Source organism: Nomia melanderi, chromosome 3 (genome assembly GCF_051020985.1).
Source record: "Nomia melanderi isolate GNS246 chromosome 3, iyNomMela1, whole genome shotgun sequence".
Taxonomy (NCBI): domain Eukaryota; kingdom Metazoa; phylum Arthropoda; class Insecta; order Hymenoptera; family Halictidae; genus Nomia; species Nomia melanderi.
In genome coordinates this window covers 393,412-411,650 of record NC_135001.1, presented here as the reverse complement: position 1 = coordinate 411,650, position 18,239 = coordinate 393,412, and the positions used below count along the sequence as shown (strand labels likewise).

General features: G+C 36.7%; 1 protein-coding gene across 1 annotated transcript in view; it reads left to right on the top strand.

Annotated features, from left to right (window-relative positions):
• LOC116431804 (uncharacterized) overlaps window positions 1–18,239 on the top strand; it is a 151,098-nt gene that overhangs the window by 9,923 nt on the left and 122,936 nt on the right. Inside the window, exon 7 of the mRNA XM_031987693.2 lies at window positions 6,268–6,432. Within this exon, the coding sequence (XP_031843553.2) occupies window positions 6,268–6,432 (165 nt within the window). The remainder of the gene's footprint in view (window positions 1–6,267; window positions 6,433–18,239) is intronic.

Here is an 18,239-nt window from a genome sequence, read left to right as displayed (position 1 = left end):
TACGAAAATTGATTTTGCACGTTATTTTACAAATCTGCCTTATCGTAACCAAAATAATTTTATTTTCATAAGTATATCCAATTAAATTTGTAATACTACAATTACCTTTGCAATAACTGTATAAAATTGCAAGGAAACTAAGTAACGCAAGTAGAAACATCTGAGTTGAAATAAATCGTGAGACGAGAGGTTAACATGGTCAGTTAGCTAGACATTGGAGAATAATAGTCGAAAGTTACAATAGCTCTTGAGAAATGAAGTGAGATTCGTTGAGAAAATGAAGCGTTGACCAGAAAAAGGACGTCGAAGTCTTCGATAAAATCCTTCGAAAATGTCTGTAAATTCCTTTTCTTTAGCATAATTATTTCGACCTTTCAGCTGAATTGCGAAGGCCAACACAATCATCGTAATTATTCGATTGTTGCCTTGAAGAACATGTTTTCCCAGTCAGGTCAACGCATGGACATCTCGTGACGATAAAGGATCGGTTTTCTGAGCGATGAAAAAATTCAGTTGACTGTTCGAACTCGCAAAAGGAAGATCAAGAGAAGAATTCTGATTTTTCGAATAATTGCCGAGACGTTCTCATACGTTCTTAATTATTTTATTGCGTCGATTCTTGTGGGTTGTTCATGTGGTTTCTGAAACTCGACTCCATTATCATCTCAGGAAGCAAGTTCCAAAGCAGTTTTGTTACGATTACTGTGTCTGTTCTGTCTCTATTCGACGAATGATGAAAATGAAACCATTCGGTAGTATTTCAGTATCGTCTTGTATCCAGAATTGACGGACAACGCGTTTCAGAAAAATTACAAACTCGTCGAACTTCTATGTATAGTGTAGGCCGAGGTGAATCGGATCAGTTCAGATTTAACAGTTAATAGTTAAAAGAAAGAGGAGAACCAATAGAGAAACTAATAGTGAAAACATAGAATCAATATTTTTTCATAGATTTCTTATTAATTCAGCTTCAATATTAGTAAAGAAAATGATTAAAAAGCTTAAAAAACCTTCGTGTTAGCAAAAACTGAAGAGAGAAATATCCGATTCGCCCAAAATGTCGGAGTGCTTTAGAAAAATTAGAAAATATAGAAGAACGGGATTAACACTAGATTCACAAAGTTTATTCTACAGTTTATTCTATTGGTTCCGGAAAACTACGTGTTTGTTTATATAGATAAAAAATTATAGTTTCGAAACTAAGGACCAAAATTGGAACTGTTTTTATGATCGAGATATTCTTCTGTAAAGAATAATAAATAATTGTATTTATTATTCTTTACAGAATTTATATTCAACAAAACACATTAACTTCAATAAATTTTTAATATATATACATATATTTATTTATTATATATATTTATTATAAACCACTTCTAAAGATTGTAACAATAGATTATTCTCGTTCTCTTCAGCCATTCATTATAGTATTCCAGTGAAACTATAATATATACTTTCAAAATCATGTCGAATATTCAATGCTTTTAAGATATCAATAATCGCGACACAAAACAATCAAAATCAGCCATTTTGATTGTTACTTAACACCAGAACTACCGAGCATTTGATACAATTAATATGTAATCCCTTTTCGGGTGAGGAATTTCTCTTATTTTCAATAAATCATTAACCCTTTGCACTCGAAAGGCGATTTTAAGTCACCACATGATTTGATGCGGTAAAACTATAAAATCTGATGTTTAACACTAGAACTACCAAATGGGTCAAAATGACCCATTTCGTGATACTCTCTCGTAATTACGGAAAAAGCACAGACGATTTGAGAAATTATTCAGTAAATTGATTTAGATGAATACAAACTGGAATAGAAGGAAATACAGAACTCAATAAATGTATTTTTATACATTCTATAAGGAAATACAGAATAATCAGTTTTACTGCTTGGTAGTGCTAGTGTTAACGTTGAACTTTGTATAATGTCTTGATACGTGAACTATTGAAATAAAATAGCTTTGTTCCTCAATATACTTCTAATTTCCGTTCGAGTTAGTTTCAAGGAATATCATCTCGTCAAAGAATGTTAAACATTTCTAGTGAGAAACTTCCGAGTGCAAAGAGTTAACTGCTTGCCTTATAACAACGTGTCAGACTCGTGGTAAAAATTGTAACATAATTGAACAAACATGAATATTATTCGATTCATTCGAATTTAAAATAAATATTATTCTGCTACAATCAATTATTATACTTAATAGCAAACACATAAGTACAGAATATGTCTATAATTTATCTCTTTTTCCAGTAAATTATTAATGACAAAGTAGTCGTATCAGTCAGAGTTGAGAAAGAAATCATGGAGCAAGAGGTTAACACGTTGACTGCCACGTCAAATTACTTGACAATAGTTATAATTTGTCAGATAACTAACGTCGAATGGAAACATTTCATAGCGTATGTTACTAGATAACAGTGTAACGTAAGCATTGCGATATCAAATAATAAGTAACAGTTCCTCTTTATCTTTGTTACAAAAGAATAAGCGATACATAAAACTCTGAAGGTTTTTGTGGCAGTCAATGTGTTAATAACGAAGTAGTTAGATCGATCGCAGTCCAGAAAGAAATCATAGGACAAAGGGGTTAACCGTGTTAGCTGCCGACCGACTCAATCGGAGCCGCCGAAAAGTCACGTGCTCGCGTAGGGTAGCCCGGGTAGGGCGGGTCAACAACGGGTACCGCCAGCAGGTGTCCAACTACGGGTCAGTCGTCGCGGGGGAAGGGAAAGAAAAAATTCTGGACGCGTGTCGGGTATCCTGTTGGTTCCGTACGACCGCTGACACAATAGTACGTGCAGCCATGCTCCGAGCAATGCACGCTTTACTGGGTGGTTCGTACAATCGCATGCCCGGAATAATTAACAGCCCATTACGCCGTTTTTGCATCGCGAGAGGACGCGTGTCTCGGTGGTCCCCCGCGTTCGCAGGAATTTCTCCACGGCTCCGCGAAATTTTACGACCGATAGCATTTCTATCCTTATTATCGTTACTTCCGCTAAGCTTCACAATCGAGATCGGCGACGGCGTCCCTTCCCCTAGCCGCAGCTGCTCCGCTGAACTTCGAAGTTCAATTTAGCGAAAATTCTCTTCAGCTATATACACCATACCGTCCACGAGTAATTTGGGGCATGTGGATTATTCTAACGGGCATACATTACGGTGAAAATCTGTTGCTTGGAACCTGCCACTCGTGACACGGGGGCGGAGACGGTTGCTTTGAGAACTCCAATTGGAGTCTGGAGACGATTCTCCGCACTCTCTCTCGCGCGATCTGATTGGTGGGCGCCAGCGCCTTAGCCAATCAGGCGTACGTCTTTGAATCTGACCACTTAGACGAGAGTGCCAGGTTCCTTGCAACAGGGATACATCTGTTTTCCAGTTTTGTTCCACTCGTGCAACGCAATACGTTTAACACCAGAACTACTGAACTCAAATTGATTTTTCGAATGTTTTCTATAGAAATTTCGACAGTGCTACTATTCAGATTCCTATTGATTTATAATTCAATTTGCCTATTGCTAAATCAATTTCTGTAGTAATTTCTCAAGGAATTATCTGTTATCTTTTTAATAATTGTTAAAGAAGCAATCAGAAACTACCTTTCTGGTAAGTTAAAATCCTGATCACGAGTCTGATACAATATCATAGAGCAAGTTAATGAGAATCATGTACGACGTGTTTAATTAATTCTTGATTGATTTATACCTCCATTAATACTTTCTCCATTTAAAGATCGTATTCATGAATTCTTGATTTCAACAAACACAGTCAAACGTAACTTTCATGGTTCCCAGGTATGTTTAATACCTTTACACTCTATTCTCCAAAATTTCATCAATAATCTTCTCAATATTTCAGTATTACATTAAAAATAGTTTAACTTATTCCTAATTTCTTTATTTTCAGTTATTGAATAGATAACACATGCTCCCCTGAGAAATTATTAAGCAAATTGATTTAGCAATACACAAACTGAATTGGGAACCAATTAATGTCTAAATAGTTGCACTATTGTGGTTTCTACAGAAAAATTTCGAAAAGGCAATTTCACTACTCGGTAGTTCTAGTGTAAATATTTTCCATTTAAAGATGGGAAATTGACATTCTAAATTCGTCTAATAAAAAGAATGGATTAAGTTCGTTTGCCGTTATTAATCATCGTTTTGCAAAAGACGATTAATTAAACGCTGGCCGGCGAATCGCGGTAAATTGGACTAATGCAAACGCATTTGCAATAACGCGGAAAAGATTAAACGAGTTCATTGGTACGAAGCGCAAAGGAGAAAGTAACTCTATAATTAGTCACGATTCTATCCATATTTTGTACGTACAACATAATCGTTCGCATAATACTCGCGGCTTATGTAAGTTTCGTTCCGACCCGTGAAAATTGGTTGTTCGTGACTGGATCAATACTGGACATACTGTCCGAAAAATGAAATATTTATTCATTCCGATCCTCGTTGTAGATTACATTCTTTCGAGCCGAATAACTGCTTTGTAAGATACCAAAAGCGAATCGAGTCAATTACACTCGTTAATTGCGGATTTCCATAAACTCGGCACGCAACCTTTCTATGATACATTGTTGTACAACAATCCGTGAGGATATATTAAAGCAATAGTTAATTATAAATAACGTTGTCTCACTGGTGACTTGGAATCATTGCAAATCCCGCGGGATTAATAAATATACCAAGAACAATATCTGATGTATGAATACAATCTTGATACACTCTGTACGAGCCGTTCGCGATGATCTGTAGAATTTTTTATCTGTTAAGAATATCAATGTTTGATAACGTAAAGACAGTGGGGTAAATTTCGTAATTTAAACGACAGATTTTTAATAAGTTCGTTAGACGGTTTATGGGGTCGTTCAGCAATCGGTGAGAAAGTATAAGAATTTTTTGTAAATAATTATTTAATGATAATATAAATGTGTAAACATTATTAGTATCCATATATTATGTATTATAAATAATATGAATATTATCAGTATTAATAATATTATATATTACGAATAATATAAATATTACCAGTGTCGATAATATTATATATTATCAGTCATATAAATATATAATATATAAATATAAAATATATAAGAATAATATAAATATTCTGAGTATCAATAATATTATATATTATCAATAATATATAATATATAAGCAATTAGGAAAATTTCATTCGTTCAGTCCCCGTTCGTTTCGGCTTTCTTTTTTTTGCAATTAGATGATGCACTGAAATGAATTCGTCGATCGCGTTCAGGCAAGGCAAAAGAAGTGACAGAGAAAGAAAATTTCATTCTCCGTGACGCGCAGTTTTATGGAATTCATGATAACTGTTACAGTTACCCATCGTGCATAAGCGTCGTTTTTTACATCTGAAAAACACGCGATCCCGGAGCGTGGGGGGTATCAGTATTCAACTAGACCGTAATTAACTTTAATTATCTATTTAATGAATGGTGCAGCTAATTTAAATAATGGCACTACCGTAGCATAGACGCTTCCGGTTATTATAAATTTATGCGGTTTTTTCCATCGCTTTGCTACAACCATGAATGAAACTGGGAACAGTTAATAATTAAGGAATCATGGAAATTCGCGAGGGAACAAAGAGAAGACCTACCGATACTCGCCGAATCTTTAAGAAATATTTCAGTTTGCTATAACCTTCAATCAAATTCGGAACGAGTCATTTTCATACAGTTTTATTTGTAGTATTCAGAACTTTCTTGATTGGTTCAGTACAGTTAAATCGCTTCTTCAGTTATACGTCTGCTGTATCGCGAAATTATCATTTCAATAAATGTTGACACGATGCGAAAGAATAAATATATATTTAGTATAATATTAAGAAACTACTGGGAATTACGTAGTATTAACTTAAATATCAGTTTCTTTTGTAAAGCTACCACATGTTTCGTAGTATTCATTACAAGTTTAACAGTTTTCGAAAGTTTTCATTGGTGCTGGTTATTTCTTACGTTATTCATTTTCTTTCATATCTTTTAATAATTTGTTCCCGTTTCACATTTCGTTGCATATTTATTTCATAATTATACACATTTCACATTTCTTTGCATATTTACTTAATTTCTTCTCAATTTCAATTTCTTATTTCATTCCTAATCCTTTAACACATAGAGTATCGGCAATATTAACGTTATAATATGACCTCTGCTATTCAAGAATTCTAAGATGTTTCAGAATTTTGAGAAATTAATGTATCCACTTTTCACGTTGCAGGTGACGTTCTTTATAAACCGTACGTAACAGGTGAGCCGGAATTAGGGTGGGTTAATCTGGACGGCAGGGAGGATTTTCTAGTTATTGCCACGGACGGATTGACGGATTACGTCAGGCCTGCGGAGATAGTGACCATCCTCTATCACGAGATACAACGAAATCCGAGTGAGTACGGGAATTCTTTGATTTAACGTAACACAGAAATAAATTAAAAATATTTCGTTTCAAAGTAATTAGCTAGTAAAGTAATTTAATTTCATTGCTTATACAGTATACGTATTTGCTATCGATGAGACATCGTATAAAATCAATAATTTTATCTATACTTCAATATTTATTCGCCTTTTCTCGTAAACACTATCTTGTAAGTTGTTTCTAGGTGTACAGTGATTCTGTTAACATGTAGTTTCGCGTAACACGACGATAGTTTGAATTTATTTATTCTTCTCAACTATCAATGACTATCAATTACACGGTAAATCAGCGTGACTTCACCAATTTCGTGAATTCGAGACTGGTCAACCAATCTCGATCGTTTTACTTCGGTACTTCTCTAATACGATCGTCAAGATAATTACCTACGTTCGATCTAATCGGAAGGAAATAATAATTTCCAGTGAGAAAGATGATTTGCGCTTGGAAAAAGTATACAAACAACTTAAACTATAATATTATTAGAACCATTTATCTATCTTCGTTCTCTTTAACATTATGATTTAATTAGCACGAAAGAAAGAGCCAGGAATTGTCGAATTGAATCGGTTATTCCAGATCGAAGTGAAAATCAAGGGAGAACGCGATGTCGCGTGCTTAGTTATGTCCCATTAATTTGGCCGATGCATCTCAGAAACGCAAAGATTTCCACGTCACGAATAGAACAATCGAACCGAGTAATTAGAGTTATCGCGATGGAATAGATCCATATGAAATGATCGTGAACCTTAAATTATCATTAATCTCGTTAGGTTTAATCTACGATCAGACGAATGCAATTTCTAGGGAAAACAACGGATTTGCTTGCCCTGCCAAGTGAAATGGAACGGACTTCGACCTTTTCGTTGCTATAACAAATCAATTTACTTCGTGGATACACACGTTTCTTTCTTCGTGCGTTACAATCCATTTGATTACGCGTGTTAGATAATCTCTGAACGTATTCGCACTTTCTATTATACAAACTGGCGTAAAAACGAGTCGAAACTCGAGTCATTCGCGTCATTACGAGCGAACACTGGCACGATTAACGCGTTGCGTATTGGCAACGAGGAATCTCGTTTTTCTATAAAGACACTTAGCTATCGAACTTCGCTAATTGCTACAGCATTGGAAAAAATATTGAATTTCTTTCGAATAGAGTAATGAATATCAACATTTCGAACAGGACTGAGTAAACATAGATATTACTCGATTCTTCTGAATTCAGATGAAATGTTATCATTTGTTATGGTTTATTATACTTCTGAGTAACACATAGAATGTGTCCAGAATTTTTTCATCGTCAAACACAAGTGAGTATTGTTGTAATCAATAAATTATTGACGACAAAATGTGTCGATAGTAATGTCCGGGTGTATTGAATCGTTCAGAAGCCAATGGAGTTAAGTCGATCTTTCGATATTTTCTGATTTTTTTTAGTTTTAATGGAATAGATAATATTCTTTTTTAGTTGTTCAATGATTTACTCGGTTCTTCGTTTTTCCTAAGTCAGAAAGCCCTTCTTATGGCTTCTGAATATGTTGTATAATCATTTCAGGAGCGGAAACATTAATTTTTTTAAATTCTCTTCTTTGCACTTAATCGCATTGGCTTGTGAGTGACTCAATAATTGTACAACATATTCAGAAACTATAAAAACAAGGGCTTTCTGTCCTAGAAAAAAACGAAGAACCTAGTAAATACTCTAATAATTAAAAACAATATCCTCTACCCCACTAAAATTAACAAAACCCAGAAAACCTCCAAAAACCGACTTAACCGCACTAAGTTAATCGTCTCAATTATTATACAATATATTCAGAAGCTACAAAAAACCCTCTAATAATTAAAAACAATATCCTCTACCCCACTAAAATGAACAAAAATCAGAAAACCTCCAAAACCGACTTAAGGCATCAACTTAATCGCCTGAACCACCAGTCAGCGAACAATCAATGAAACATTACAACCATGAACACCGCTGCCGAAACAAACAGTGTCCACTTATCCATACTGAATAATGCCGAAACAAAGAAATAAATAATACAATGAGTAACGTCTTCATTGAAATACCGGTAGCTAGCAGCCGCATATCCAGCGGCTACTCCCGGAGGATTTCACAGTAATAAAAAATAATTTACGAGCAGGCATGGAAGAGTAATTAGGAACGCGGCCGTTAGATGCTCGGTTGTTCGTCGCTTTCAGCGCTCGCACAATGAGAATATCTTGACCCGTATTCGACGCCGCGGTTTCGTTAATGGCGAGCCGCGAGTTCGGTGTCGAACTTATCCGCGAGCCGGAAACGTTCTCGCAGTCCTCGAGCGTCGAGCAAAAGATGACGGGCGATCCGATCGTTCGAGAAAGTAAGGAATTTCGCGGTGGAAAACACGAATCTCGTTACGATTTGTACTCCTTCTGCGCGCGGCTGCCAACAAACTGTGTCCAGCCCGTTCCTCGTGGCGTTGTCATGCTCTGCTTCTTGTTGGCTTCAGGGACGAAGATCGGAACAGATTACCCGACGCTCCTTTCGCGAATGTTCCTCTTCTCCTGCTGTTTTTCTCTCTTTTTTTCTGTCTTCTTTCGCCGACGAAAGAAAAGTTTTCTTTCGCTCCGCTCGTAGAAATTCCTCGACGCGGGAGGTTCGTTCACCTGATGACTATCTCTAACTGATGGAGAACGCTCCCGAATTTCAAGTTAACCCCTTGCGGACGAGGATTTGTTAGGTGTTTTGATAGTAGGATTTGTTGTGACGAGTATTTAGTGCGATTGATGTGTGAGGTAAGCAGTTGTTGAATAGTTAATAGGTTGATGTAGATGGTGTTTGTAGTTTAATGTTTCTGAATGTCGGTGTAAATGACGATGGATGTTGTAGATTCGTAGTATTGTGAATGTATGGAATCTTAATCGAATTTCTCAAGAATCAAGTAGTTCACTGAAAGAAATTGCTTTTGTTGTCCATCCACGATTTCAGAGTGAGTGTCGACGTGTCGAATAAAAACTAAATGTATTCTTTGTGTATATTTTGTTTAGAAATAAATAATTTAGATGTGCAAAGGTTTTCAGCTAGATCCTTTTTGCAAGTTTTCTTAGATAAAAGCTTTAAGAATGTTTTGTTATTACCCTATATATATATATATATATAGATACATTTCCCTAATTTCGTTGAACGTTCAGAACGGAATCTTGTCTTGAATTCTATGGAGTCCGGTCGAAGGACCTTGTCAGTAGGATTTGTCCGATTTCCTGATCGGGCAGCAATTGGGCCAGTTGCCCTCAGCAAATTGCTTGCATTCCCATTGTCAGGATTCTATTCGAGGACGGTGGTCGGAGGGTACCGGCTCCGTCACAATGCCGATTCCTACGACTAATTGCAGGCGCGTGCGACCGGCACGTGGCGCACGAACACATCTGTGGGTTCCTTCGTTGGATATTTAGCAGCGTTGTAAGTTGCAACTGCGGATGGAATTCGGGCGTCACGAATGTTTCAATTTCCCATCAGAATTTAACAAACTTCACGTAGAATAAAATCAAGTCTCATTTCATCCTTTGCGCTTCTATGTCATATCCAGTTTCATTCACAGATGTGATTCTTTGTTAAGATATTTTCCAAATGGATTCTATTATTATGTTATTTTGAATATTATTATTAATTAGTGATCCCATCGTTCGCCAACTGCAACTCAGACCGCGGTCTGACCGAGTGTAATTACCCACGGTCGAGCTGACGCGATCCCGGAGGAGAATTTTGATCAGCCATGGAACACTTACTTCTGGCTATTTCACATTTTCTAAGATCCATTGCGAGAATAACGTTACGACGCGTTCCGTGCCAGCGGCGCGTTAGTCGATCGCTTAATGAAAGTGCCATTTTGGCGCGTGTTGAATGGTATTTCATGTTGAATGCCGTGGGAGTCACCGGTGACCCCAAGCAAATCGAATTACTGTAGTTCACTCAGTTAAACTATGATTATTTGAGAATATTTCTGTATTGTAAATAATACTACCTAATATGATGGCACTCAGTCATGTCCTTTCACCATAGCCATTAATAATCTTTAAATTTGCACGTGACCTTAAACACACAGTAATAATAGTAACGAAAATTCGTTAAGAACTATGAACTCTTTTTAACTTTTAGAATGTTTCTATGTACTTATTTTAGACTGATTTAACCGTTTGGCTGCTGACATATTTTTTTCGGACATATGCCAAAACTGCGGCACTAATTGCGCATGTATGGGGAAAAATGGAAAACACTTTTCATACAATAAACTCACTTCCATTGCATTGCAACAACAATTTTTAAAAATACCATTTATTTACTTAAAATTGTTTTAATTCATTTTGTGGATAAAATTAGTAAAAACGCAGTCTTGGCATAATAAAAAAGAAGCGCTATCGCGCTCTTCGCAATTTTGGCAAAACATAAGAGCAGTCAAACGATTAAGTTTAACATATTGAATGCTATGGTGATCACCAATGACCCTCAAGCAAATCGAATTACTATAGTTCACTCAGTTAAACTGTGATTATTTGAAAATATTTCTACATTATAAATAATGCTATCTAATGCGGTGTCATTCAGTTAGATGAACGTGCAATAATAATGCAATTCAATGGAACGATTGAATGTTCTATTTTTTCCATTTATATTAATTCCTATTTTATTTTATTCATTCTTTATTTCCTTTCATCCATTTACTATCTTATCAATTCTAAAATCGTCCGATTAATCACTTCTTCAATTGTCATCTTGCCTTTTATTCAAGTCTCTATTAAAAAAGTTTATCATCTAATTCGTTCACCTTCATTTTACAACTAATTATTTAGCTCTTTAACCATTTGCACTCGAAAGCTTTTCACTAAAAACGTTCAACACATTCCTATGGGGCGTAGACGACATTATTTGAAACGAACTAATGAGAAAACATACGTAAATTAAGAAACAAAGCTATCTTATATAAATATTTTACATATTAATGCATTATACGAAACTTAATATTATTTATAACACTTTGTAATTTTATATCTAACCAAATGGTGACTAACAGTCACCTCTCGAGTGCAAAGGGTTAAATTGGGACCAGTTCCGTACAAAGTACTAGTATGTTACCTCGTTAGCTACAATCTACTTCAGACACCAACGCAAGAAGATGCATTATAAAACAGACACCGTTACAAACTTTCGGTTTTCTCAGCTAAAATTCTTCAGCCCAGCTCGTCGCGGGGGCGTCAAGACGATTCGAATGCGTCGAGAATAAACGGGAATATATGGATCGGGCCGATCATTATTTTTCCCTCGCGGAAAGCAGCGCTCGTGGAATCAATGGTGGGGGGGAGGGCCGCATTGCAGCTTCCACGAGCCGGAGCACGGTGTATGATTGAGAAACGAAATAAAATTGAAAGGTAGCTTGCGCGATCGGGAGGGAAAAAGATGGAAATGTCTGAACCAGCATGGCGGTCGAGTGCATCCTGGCAGAAAGAGAGTACGGCGGCAGATAAAGCTCTCCTTCTCGCTCTGCCCTCTTCCTTCTTCTCTCTCTCGTCCTCCCTCCCGTTCTATGTCGTCTGATGGAAAGACTCCGTATAGGCGGGGAACCTCATCGAACCGACGCGTTTTTCCTTTTCGCAACGTTGAAACCGACAGACTATTAGATTTAACACTAACACTTCTCCTACTGTAACTAGTCTAATAACTGACTACAAAATAGAGATAAACAAATTAGATGATACATTTTTCTTAGTGGAAATAGAAATGAAGGGAAGGATATTAAATGGGGATAAACGAATTAGATGATACATTTTTCTTAGTGGAAATAGAAATGAAAGGTAGGATACTAAATAGAGATAAACGAAATAGATGATAAATTTTTCTTAGTGGGAACAGAAGCAAAAGGAAGGATACAAAATAGAAATAAACAAATTAGATAATGAATTTTTTATGAAAATGTTGAATATTTCCAGGCAAGAATTTTCGAGTGCAAAGGATTAATCAATATTCATCCATTCCGCCAGCAACTCGAATTCAAATGAAATTTTATTTTCCTACTTACAGTAATAACATTTCAGAAAATAGAAATTTTAACACGTTGAATACCATAGGGGTCACCGGTGACCCCCAACCAAATCGAATTACTATAGTGCACTCAATTAAACAATAATTATTTGAACACTTTCTGTATTATAAATAATGCACAAACGTGTCAGTCAACAGCACTAAACTCAAATCTAAAACCGTATCGCGTAAATATCATTCCAATTTCCCGCGTAAACTCTAGAACTCACCGCATCGATACCGTTACAATTTCCCGCGTGAATGGTGTCAGAATTCACCGCATAAAAACGGGGCTCGCTAGAAAAAAGTGGCGCGCAAATGGAGGAACGGGTGTGTACAGTCGAAACACATTATACATCGCAGGAATTCGTTGGCTCGCCGGGATCATGTTCGAAAGCCGGCGCTCCAGGCTGCGCCATGGCTCAGTGCCTGCCTCTTCCTTCGTCCTCGAGCAAAAGAGTCGATGCCTACAGGTCCTCCGACCATTCGCTCGTTCGTCACTCGTTTGCGAAGTTGTCTGTTAGAGGCCACGCCGGCGAATCTCACCTTTCCGTCGGCCACGTTCGCTTCCGGTAGCTCGCAGCCCGACCTTCTCTCTCCTGTCTCTCTGGCAGCTACGCTCAGCCGGTTGTTGTCCTGCGATTCCTTTTCATTTTCTACACATTGCTCGATCGTTGCACGCGTAAAATCTCGCGAGACGCGAACACGTCCTTGTGTCGGTCCGTCGGTTGTCAACAGTGGACACGGAAATCCACGAGAATCCACGAAAATCCACGGGAACCCTGTGCTCTCCGGTGGATCCCCTAACCTCACTTAGCAGAAAGCTTTTCGGCTGCACATCGTCCCGCGAGACGCTTTCGAGGCGAACGTCTCGGCTCGTTGATTCGATTCGATCGAAACTGGCCGATTTCAGTGGTTCACAGTGATCTATAGTGCTTTAACCGACCACCGGGAAAGAAGAGGATAACCTACGATCGTTTCCGGCGGAACCCGCATCGTCTCTTTGGTAAGCAATAATTGTTACGAATGAAGGAAAGGGGGAGAATTAATAAATTATTAATAATGTGTTTTGGCGTGATTGATGCAGTATCCTGGATATGATATTTTGGCTATTCATTAAGGAATTGGTTTCTTAAAATTAAAAGTAACTTTCAACTTGAGAATATGTGATAAAATTTTACATTGCTGGTTATGTCTATGTATATCTCGTCTGTCCTTGTACTTAATCGATGCCTTTACAGTTGTATTAAAAGATAAACCTATTAAGATAATTAATAAGAATCACACAAGATTTTTATATAAGACAAAATTCCGAAGAACCATTTTCTATGCGCATGTATTACGAAAATTTCCCATCATATTTTCGATGATAGTTTGCTATTCGTCAATATGGTTACACATAACTTATCAAAATCATAAACAAGCGCCAAGTAATTGCAAAATTCTGCAGTAACAAAAATAGTGTGCAAAGAAGAGGTAACACTGTTTCATAATTAACTAATCTATTAACCCTTTAGCTACTGGTATATAATCACAAATGTTTGTCTAAACGCAAAAAAGAAAAGAAAAGTTGTACAAATGTTGATACATTCATTTTTTGTCTATATGTGATGATTTATGTACACAAGACATAAACATAAATATAAACATTCTATGTACTTGTTTCATCGACGTGATCTCGATAAAATAAATAAAAGTCAATAAGCAACCCCCGTTCCTGGTATAATTCCTCAAATCGTTTATTGACAACGGCCGTAGTTAACCCCCTGGCTACTCTTGACGCCTAAAGGCGCTTCAAAAATTTGATTCCGATGTACTGTTGGCGCCTACAGGCGCCCGGAAAATATTATTGACAATAATTGCAGCAAAGTTCGCTTAAATCTGATGTAAGTGAATTTTAATTCAACAATTACATCTTCCGTTAGTCATATATTATATAAATGTGACTATTTTCGATTGGTTTAATTTAGTGCATTTCAGTGTTTTCATAATTTTAATACACTTTCTTAGAAATATGCGTTGACGCAAAATTCTGCCGTATCCAAAGGCTTAGAGGGTTAACACTATTTCTACCGAGCTGTCAAAAGACACCTTCCGAAATTTTCAGTTAAAGTTGTTTCCCAAGTTTAGTCGTATACACAGAAATGACTTGTCGGTTTTTCCAATAACGATTATAAAATTAACTATAGGAAATGTCGAAAATTTAATCGAAGTATTATTAACACGTTGAATGCCGCACGATTTCATGATACAAAATACTTGAAATGGAAAAAATGTAATATTAAATCATTTGATTGAATTGCATTGTTATTATTGCAGGTTCGTCTAGCTGAATGTCACCACATTAGTTAGCATTATTTATAATATACAAATGTTTTCAAATAATCATGGTTTAATTGAGTGAACTATACTAATTTGATTTGGTTGGGGGTCACCGGTGACCCCCATGGCATTCAACGTGTTAAACTGAGAAAATAATTTTAAATGAAAATTTCGAAAGTGTCTCCTGACACCTTCGGTAGAAATGGTGTTAACACTATTCCTACCGACACTCCACGTATACCTATTCCTACCGCGACCAGTCAAATGACTGGTCTTTAACACAACTTATATTTTTAATGTGGAATGCTGATAATAGCCAATTTGACAGTATACATTTATAGTTTATTTTATTTAGAAGTATATAATTTACATTTTATTCGTTTTCACCGCATTTTTTACAAATAGGTTTGTCGATTGTACATTTTCCACACACGTACTTTTTACATTCTAGACAGGTTTTGTTAGTCTTATTGTTTGTGCAATATCTTATTTGGCATGGTTTCCGTTCGCGTGAACCTGTACTTGTATTTGTGACGGGTGTTGCTTGATTTTCTTTGCCTAACTCTAGTTCTTTTTGATATTCAATGGCAAGTTCTTCTGCCAATTGAAATAAAAATTCCTGCCTCGAAATTTCTTCTCCCGTGGATTCTTTATATAAAATCCATGCATTTATTATACCGGCTAAATCTAGGATATTGAAAAATACCTGTAAAGACCATCTCCGACATTTAGATTTTACCGATTTTACCGAGGCCGATAGGCGAGCGAGAACTGTAAACACTCGGAAGTACTGCAAAGTAGTCCCTGAAAAGCACTTTTTGGTTAAAATCATGCTACAACTGCATTACCTTTCGTTTGTAACGACTTTATAGTTTCGGAATTGACTCTTTGAGAAAATACTATTACAAAAAGATATAAATCCTTCTACCGGTCGAATGACCGGTCGTGGTAGGTAAAACGTATTACAAATTTTTCTCAGAAAATAAACGATAAAAAAAGGAGTGAATATTGAAAAATGTTTTATACATATATTTTAGGAAAAGTCGTGAAGTATAAAGGCGATTCAATTACGTTGTCTGTAGGAAATTCTAATAAAAATTTTAAAAACAGTCATTTGACTGCTCGCTGTAGGAATAGTGTTGAGCAAGACGTCGGGGGCGTGAAGGGTGCTCGCGTGTCTCGATCGTTTTATCGACGGAGGAAAGAGTCGCTTCTCGTATGCGGTCGGGAGGGTTAGGTTGCTTTTCATCGTCGAGATGTCGATTAGAATCGAGCTGTCATTGTGCGAAATAACGGTACGAGTAACGGTGAGACGTCGCGAGACTGATACGGTTTGGGATTTTATGCGTTTAGAGGATCTTTGATTTCATGAAGCTTTTTGTTAGGAGATGTTTCAGAAGTCTTCTTTGAAATATGGACTATGCGTGGAACGTTGATATTTCTGTTTGCAGTGGAATCTCTCTGAAGTAATCCATAAAAGTTTACATTTGGAGATTCGCGGTCTTGCGGTGGAAATTTAATTTTTGGATTTCATTGGATACCTAAATTATTTTGAATCATTGAAATTATTTTGAGATCTATTTGCTAAGTATGGTTGTACCTCCCAACTCCCCGCGTCATAAATATATCACACAAGAAACATTAATAATATTACATAAATATTACACGACTCTCGTTATAAATATGTAACACGAAGAAAATGTTGATATTCCAAGAAAATGTCGTTTGTATTATGGTATCGTGGTCTCACCATTGATTTTTGTGTACAGTTGACACTAGGTTTACAAAACTTATCAATTTAAGACATATCGATTTTTCTAAGCACTAGTTGGTAAATATTTACGTCGATTTTGATTGATGCAATTACACCAGTTCCCCAATCATCTATCTTTAAACCCGTAATCTCCTAGATCCAATTGAATGAATGTTAATTCTTCTAGGATCAATAGAACAAAACACACAATAAATCTCTGTGAACCTAGAGCTAAAAAAAAATCTTTGGACGAAAGGTTAATGCGTGGAGTGTACGTATAACGGGATTTTCGGTATACGAATGGAAAGAAACGTGCTTTTCGAGTGGCAAGGTTGTATCGGAAGACTTCCTCCTGACGTCACTTCCTCCTGTGATTGATCGCGTGCGGTTTTGGTCGAGATGCCGGGATTTCCTTCGACTTAATTACTGTAATTGCTCGTAAGCGTGTTCCTCTTATGATTCCAATCATCGAGAACAGTATTTAGTGACGTTCCGCGTTATACTTTCTTTGTAGTCTTTTTTTTACCCTATGAAGTTTAGTCATCAATGGTTTTATATTATTACCACCGCCGTATTTCATAGACAGGTCTCTGCCTCAGTGATAACAGAAACTGCCTCGTAAAATTTCATGGAAATAAAATTATAAGATGTATTTGCAAGTTTTATTAGATTTCGTAGTTTTCGTAACAAATATGTTGTACTGAAAGTTTGCCAGACACTCGTGCTCGACCATTTGTTTCATTGATTCTCCTTAACGAGTAATTGTTGAGTAATTGTTTTCATGTATCGTAGAATGACTTGCTGTGCATTAAAAGAATTTAGTTCTTTCTGTTTATAATTTTCGTTATTCTCATGGAAAATTTTCATTATTCTCATTATTCTCATTATTCTCATTATCCTCATTATTCTCACTATTCTCATGAAAAATTGCCATTATTTCCCATTCACTTGTCCACGCTCCTTCGACAAGTAGCCGTGAAATACAAAAATCTTCTATTCCATATTCTCGCTCCACCAGTCGCAGGACATCCTGCATTTCAAATGACAATGTCGCCGCGCGTTCACCTGCGTATTCGAATTCCGAATCGTTTGTATTTCCATGAGGGCTGGTTTGTCAGTACAACAATGTTCGCGCGCGTCGCGTTTTCCTTTTTATGACAACGCTCATTCAATCGGCGATAGTTTTGGCGAAATGCGGCGATAAGTATTCTCGGCTCCGCTTCCTGCGGAGAACGCTGATTCCGTAATTAATATCGGCGATAGTTTACAGACAATGTTTCTCCCTGCTTTATATTCCGCTGCGACGCGAAGGGCATGCAATTATGCGTTCGCGTGCGCGTGACGGGAATAAATCGTCTACGCGATTGCATCTTTTTACCTGTCAATGAATCGCGTCACCGGCTGACACCGGCTTTTACGAGAATAGTACGAACTTGGATAAATATGTCTAGACTGTCCTTCACCCTTTTAACCCTTGACACGTTAACACGTTGACTGCCACGTCGGTCCCCGATGATCGGAGCTTCCAAATTATTTGACAGTGATTACAATTTGTCAGATAACTAATGTCGAATGAGAGTATTTCATAGTGTACGTTACTAAATAACAGTGTAACGTGAGCATTGCGATACCAAATAATAAGTAACT